The sequence below is a fragment of the Anomalospiza imberbis genome, chromosome 5, assembly GCF_031753505.1.
Source record: "Anomalospiza imberbis isolate Cuckoo-Finch-1a 21T00152 chromosome 5, ASM3175350v1, whole genome shotgun sequence".
NCBI classification, from domain to species: domain Eukaryota; kingdom Metazoa; phylum Chordata; class Aves; order Passeriformes; family Viduidae; genus Anomalospiza; species Anomalospiza imberbis.
The window spans coordinates 46803940-46810584 of record NC_089685.1 but is presented as its reverse complement, the minus strand read 5'-3'; the positions used below and the strand labels follow the sequence as shown (position 1 = coordinate 46810584).

The 6645-nt window shown below is 49.4% G+C and overlaps 1 protein-coding gene across 2 annotated transcripts in view; it reads left to right on the top strand.

The window, feature by feature from the left end:
• Window positions 1-396: 396 nt before the first annotated feature.
• Window positions 397-6645, top strand: part of ST8SIA1 (ST8 alpha-N-acetyl-neuraminide alpha-2,8-sialyltransferase 1) — a 104351-nt gene continuing 98102 nt past the window's right edge. Inside the window, exon 1 of one of the 2 annotated variants that reach the window (XM_068190563.1) lies at window positions 397-980. In XM_068190563.1, coding sequence (XP_068046664.1) covers window positions 736-980 — 245 coding nt within the window. In that variant the 5' untranslated portion in view covers window positions 397-735. The remainder of the gene's footprint in view (window positions 981-6645) is intronic. The other variant, XM_068190562.1, reaches the window with a different exon arrangement.

The window sequence follows — 6645 nt, the reverse complement described above, 5'->3', positions numbered from 1 at the left end:
GGCGATCGCGGCTCCGGGGCTCTCGGCTTGAAGCCGGGGCAGGTACGAAGCGTTCGGGGCGGCTCTGGGGGAGTCGCGGCGAGGGAGGGAGGACAGGACGGGACGGACACCGGCGGACAAGGGACCGGTGCCCGCCAGAGCGCGTTGGAGACTGTGCGGCCTCTGCCGGGGAAGAGAGCCAGGCGCCGGGAGGGAAGGAGGGGAAAGAGAGGGAGAGCGAGTCGGTGGGAGCCGGCAGCGAAACCGGAGCGGGACCTCCCTGCCTGCCAGCCTGCGTTCCTCCCTCCGCTCGGAGCCCGCGGCGAGGCGGGGCGGGCGTGGCGGCGGAGCGGAGCCCCGCAGCAGCGAGGTCTCCGCGCTCTCCATCCCTCCCTCCCTCCCCCGGCGGCTGCGGGCCGGGCAGCGAGGCCGGAGCACCCCGCGGCCGGGGCGGGGTGGAAATTTACCGGGTCGGTCCTCAGCGAGGGGCTCGGCAGGAGGCGGAGGGAGGGCGGGGAGCGGCGGAGCATCATCTGGCGGGGAACGCGAGGGACCAAATGACTGTGAGGAAGGGCGGCAGCCGCCACCGCCGCCGAGAGAGGAGCGAGCCGCGGCGCAGCGGCAGCAGCAGCCCCGCTCCCCCGGCGGCGATGGCGGCGGGTGGCGGCGGGGCTGAGCGGAGCTGAAACGGGCCGGGCCGAGCCGAGCCGGGCCGGGCCGGGCCCCCCGTCCGCGGCTCCGCATGGCGCGGGCCTGATGTCGGAGCGCGGCCCGGAGCCGCGGCGGCGCTGCGGGAACAGGAGGAGGATGGCGGGGCTGGTGTGGAAGTGGCCGCGTACTCGCCTGCCCGTGGGCGCCAGCGCCCTGGGCGTCTTCGTCCTCTGCTGGCTCTACGTGTTCCCCGTGTACCGGCTGCCCGACGAGAAGGAAATCGTGCAGGGGGTGCTGCTGCAGCAGGGCAAGGCGTGGAGGAGGAACCAGACTGCGGTCGCCCTGTTCAGGTACCGCCGTGCGCCGCCCAAGGGCAGCGGGGACGGGTAGCGGGGACCGCCAGCCCGCGGCCCAGAGCCCGCCCGGGCGCGCTCCCTGCCCCGCCGAGCCCCAAACTTTATTCTTTCCTCCCCGACCCTTTGTTCTGTCACAGCGGGCGGCAGGCGAGCAGGGCCCCTTCTGCCCAGCAAAACTTTTCTTGGGGTGGCTGCGTTGGCTGCGGGGAGGAGAAGGGGCTCGGTGCGGGGGATGGAGGCTTATCCCCGCAGGGACACCTTTGTGAGGGCGGTGAGGTTTCCGAGGGTGCGGCGGTCGCCTGCACAATGGGATGCTTCTCGCTTGGCGGATGTCAGAGGCACCGGCAGCGCCCGTGGCTGCTAACAAAGCCCGGGGCTGCTGGCCCGGCTTCCCCGCTCCGGGGGCTGCCGGAGAGAGCCCGGCTCCGGGGCTCCCGGGATGCGCCGGGAGGGTTTGCGCGGATGTGCATCCGTGTCAGCGCGCCCGCTCCGAGCAGCCTCGGGAGGCTCCGCGCTGCTCCTTGGCTCTCTGCGGTTTATTATAGAAGCCACGTGAAAAGGCACCTTTTCTCTCCGCTCTGCTTTTGACGTGGCTGGGAAATGGCGATAGTCCTTGGGGCCCATTTCGCCTTGCCCAGCTGCGCAGGAGAGAGGGAATGTTGCAGCCGAGCCACCACAGCTGCGAGCGGTGGAACACCGACCGGGTCCCTGCGGTGGGCAGGATTTTTTAATCACTCTCCCTTAAAAGCGTCTGCGGTGGAGACTTGCATGCCCTCAAAAATTTCTCACATGTTTGGGTAAAATGCAATTGGAAGAGAGGCAGATTTCCCTCCCTTTCCCGGAGGGAAGCTGGATTTTTTTTTTCTCCCTGTCCTCCAACTGGCAAATTAAAGATCAGAGTAAGTGGTAATCAAACTGCCTCCAGAAAAACCCTCTTTAGTACAATGAATCAGATCCAAAATTCAAAGGACTTATTTTCTCTTTTTAAAATATTTTTGTTTGTTTTTAAGGGGCGTACAGTTTTATTTCAAGTTCTTCAGTATTTTCTGAATGTATTCGCCTTTGTCATGAACTGGAGCTGATGTTAATATCAAGCTTACTATCTTGTCTGCTGGGATAACAGAAACCTTACAGTTCTCGAAATGCACCTTTGTTGGTTAGCCCCCAAAGCCTGGAGGAAATATGAGCAATGATGGGTGATAAGCAGGAATGTGTTGATACCATCTCATTAGGCAGGCCTGGAAGAAGTCCTCTCTTTAATACAGAATATTAGCATTATTATAGCAGTTATTATAGCAATAAGGTACAGATGCAGGATCCCTCTCCTAAAGCACTTAACTAACACTAGAAGCTACGATGATCTTCTTGACTATTAGTTAATCTTGATCTTGTGCACCAAAGACCCCCATTTTTGGGGGTAGATGAATCCAGCTTTTTAAAAAATTACCGCACAGGTTATGTAGGAAAGAGTTTGGTCTGTTAGTTGTCATGTTAGTAAACCAAATGTTGTTTGAAGATTGGTGGTGCTGCTGCAGTTTCAGTTTACAAAACAGTTTTAGACCATTTGCACCACATGGTTTAGTAACAAAAACTCTGTGTGGCTTATCAGCTATTCCACTTGCCCATATGTTTTTCTACTCTCTAAGCATAGTGATTATCTCAGAGATGCTATTGAAGAGAGTCTCATGCAATAAAAGGAGCTGTTGTTTCTTGTCTGAGCCTCTTGATGAGTTGGTACAGCACTAAATATGATGAACTTAAATCAATCTGCTTTAAAAGTAGTTTTTAAGAGAAATTGCATGCTGGAGATATGTAGTGACTATAGTAAACTGTATTATTCCAACACTTGTGAAGTAGAACTCTATTTTTGCTGCTTTAATTTGCTTCTCTTCATGATAGAAGATTTTGAAGCCCATGTCAGGCAAGCTGCTGTATATTTGAGGTGAACAGAAACTCTTTGCTCTGGTCCTGCTGTCCCTAAGCAAGCCAGCTGTAAAACCTCCAAATTTAACTTTCTGCTGGAAAATTCCAGAGAATGTCAGTCTCTGTTGGAATGGGAAAGGAGGGATAGAGCTTCACAGAAAACCTGCATGTGAACTTTCAAGTAATATGGCTTTCCATAATAGTCTAATATTAAGTGTGCTTTAATGTATTATTAATAAAATATTATTTAAGGACAATATTAATTGCTGTTCTCCCTAGCCCTCCTGCCACATCCTGTTTAACAGATAATTTTGGTTTCACTCAGTTTGAAGCATAAATTGGAATTAATCTGGGCTAAAAATCCAGTACTGCTTTGTGTAATAGTCATTTGCGGGATTGTATAGTCAGGTTCCTGCTACACAGAGCAAACTCCTGGTAGGTTTGGAACTTTCTCCTCCTGTAAACTCACCAGACTCCTATTGCTGAAGTGGATGTTGGGTAATTAATTTGATTAAATCATATTTTTCAAACCTCAGAAAGACTCTTCCTTCTCCCTTTGCCTTCTGTACCTGGACCAAGAACAACTTCACTAAGTGATTTAGGAAGTTCAACAAAACCATCAGGGTAATTTGGGTTGAACCCTGGCAACCAAGTGCTGGTAACTCCTCAATCTCCTGCTGCTTCCTTTTCCTCTCTGTACAGCCAGAAACCTTATGGAAAGATCTGACCCCCTGCTCTTGGTTATGCAAGAACCTAGACTGGCCTGGTTCTTGTGGAATGATTCGATGGAGCTTTTGTGTTTGAATGAATTTCCAGAACTGCTTTTCAAATATAAATACCTGCATAATTAGCCATGGATGCCTTTAAATTTCAAGACACTAGAGGTTCAGGGTAGTTATAGGGTGAAAGCATCTCCTGTCTGTCAAATGCTGAATATTGTCAGTCAGTTGGTAAAACTGCTTAATTTTGAGCTGCAAAGTGGTCAAAATAGGAGTAAGACCATCATTAGAGCCACTAATAGCTAATGTGTCTAATCTGCCTACAATATAATGGTTTGTCATCCTCTGAGGTAGTTAATGTTATTGAGCCCTAATTGTTTTTACAGATTGCTTAGGGGTTTTTTTAGAGCCTAGCACTGCTGAGATTATTTAGGCAAAAGTGTTTTTACTTGTCTGTTATTTGCTAAAGTAAATTACATACCTTAATACTTTAGAACGATTTTATTTAAAATACTGCAATTCATTAAAGGCAGAACTGGATCTTTTTATCTGCCTTACAAGCTCCATACAGCCACGAATCCCAAGCACTGTGTGTTTATGTGACACTTCTTTCATTTGTTTGTGGAGGGTGGAGCTCCTCTAGGGAGTGGGTATGCTGTGGGGAGCAGTGGGTTTTGGACTGCCAGGAGTCCCACTGAAGGGGCTGGATGATGGTTAGTGCCTTAGAGGTTCTTCAGGAGGAGATGGGACAGTCCCTGCAAGACACCAGAATGGCTTCACTGATATTTAGCTGTGTTCTTGACTCTGCTGCTTCGGTTTTGTGTGATGCTGAAAGCTCACCAGGGATTATTCTGGGGGTGACTTGGTTAAACTGGTGGCAAATGTCCCCTGTGAACTCACTGTTCATGACCTGACTCCACTCCAGAGCATCTGCTACAACTTATCTTTGCTCTCCAGTGATGTCCCCTCTGACACAGCCAAACTGGCTCTGCTCACCTTGGCTGGTGGCTTCTCCACTCCTTTCCACCAGATTTGTCCTCTTGTCCATTTTCCATGGACAGAGCAGAGAGGCTGCTGCCCTGAAATCACACAGCAGGGTCAGTGGCTGGATTGGACAGAATATCCAGGCTCTGGTGTTTGCAGTGGGGATGTGCACAGACTGTGCAGGTTTTATGTGCCTTGCAGAAGCCCTGCTCTGTTCCCAGGTGCCAGAGGGGCTTTACCCACTGGAACTGCCTCTTGTCAGCTGCTCTCTGCCAGCTGTCCCTGCCTGTACCTGGAGTGCAAGCACAGGAGGAGCATCCCCCCGTGCACATCACTGCTCATCCTGGATTGCATGAACACAGAGCTGGAATCTCAGGTCACTTCCCCAGCTGGTTATGACAGATGCTATTGCTGAGTCAGCAAGGTTTTCCTTAGTTCAGATGGCTTTTTTACCTTCTCTTTTTATGACAGCACTGCAAATTGCATGAGTTTTGGGATCCTCATTGGGCTATTTCAAGGCAAATCTGAGATTAAACTTTGTATTGCTCAGGTTGACTTTAAATAAGAGTTTGGCCCTTCTTAAACAGCTTCACCAGATACAGAATTATTCCTGCTTTCCCTAGATGCATATGAAGAACAGAGCTAGGAGTAGACCTGGGAGATGCTGCTTTAGGTTAGTTCTATCTTTATGCCCTGAGAAGCCCTGCCCTGAAACTAATGGATATGTCCATGTGTTGAGCCAAATCTCGTTCATTTTTCTGTCCTTGGTAGGTGTTGTTAGTGCCTGGCTGTGTTTTCATCAACATTTTACTTGATTTTGTTGTTGTTGCTGTTGTATTTGCTTCATTGGTGATAAATGGAGTATTGGCAATTTGTGGTTTCCAGCTGAGATGAGAAGTCGTTTTGGTGAAGAGGTACAATTTTGAAGAGCAGGTTAAAGGTGAGAGGAAAGAAATGTGCTTATTGCATGTCATTATTTGGAGGCTGTGATGAAGAAAACAAGCTGTAGAGAGGCTTGGCTCCATATCTTCAAGGTGGATACCTGAATGACATGAAAACAATGAGAAATAGTTATCTGAGTTAGCTCACAGTGTCTTTGCAGATGAGAGATGTGCTGGCAAGATAGGAATTGATTTAAATTCCTGAGTTCCAGCTCCTGCTCTCCTCCTTCCTTGACCCTAAGTAGCATTTTCTTACAGATGAAACAGACTGCTGAGATCCCTAGTATCTTGCACAGTGTTGGATTGCTGCTTTCCTTTGGATTTGTAAAAACTCCAGTCTGCCAGTATATATGGGAGGATGTAGCCAGCTCTCTGAGGCTCTTTTCCTTTTAGCTGGGAGCAGCCAAAGGCCCAAAGCCAGGCACTGGGGAGCAGGAGGAGCAGAGACTTTGCTGGAATTTAGGTTACCCAGCTGGGGCCCCGAAAGTCTGGTATGTACACACCAGACACTGCTGGATGTATGGATTTTCCCATTTAGATTTTCCCTTTCTGTGCTGTGCTGTGGGCACTGAATCATCCATACAATGGAGCAATGAGTGATTTATTCCTCTTGTTGTAATTTTCATCTTCAGAGCAGCCAAGAGTGTTGCTACCATTTGACATGTGTTCAGTGACATATATGAAAATTCCTATTTTTGAGGCTAGTTGCTAGTTGGTAAATGCATGGAAAATGAATTGTCTTTCACCCTTTAGAATTTGTCTTTCCCCAGTGTGGATGAACCTCACTGAAATGAGGAAGCTGTTTGGACTGCAGTCTTCTGTTGTTAACAGTTTTCTGAGCACCCAAAAAAAACTTAAATTTTAAATCCCTGGGTATACGTTAATCTTTTTCTGTATGCTGCATGGGGTTCCCAAAATGCAAGGAAATTGCTCCTGATGCTAAATGATTTTAACATAGCTGCACACAGTTAAATTCAGACTGAAGCACATTAACCCAAGCTAAATAGTGTTTGTAAACCTCAGTGTAGAATCAACTTTTGTCATGTCACGATTTTTGCGTACAGAAGACCAGAGATTCTTCTCCCAGGTCTT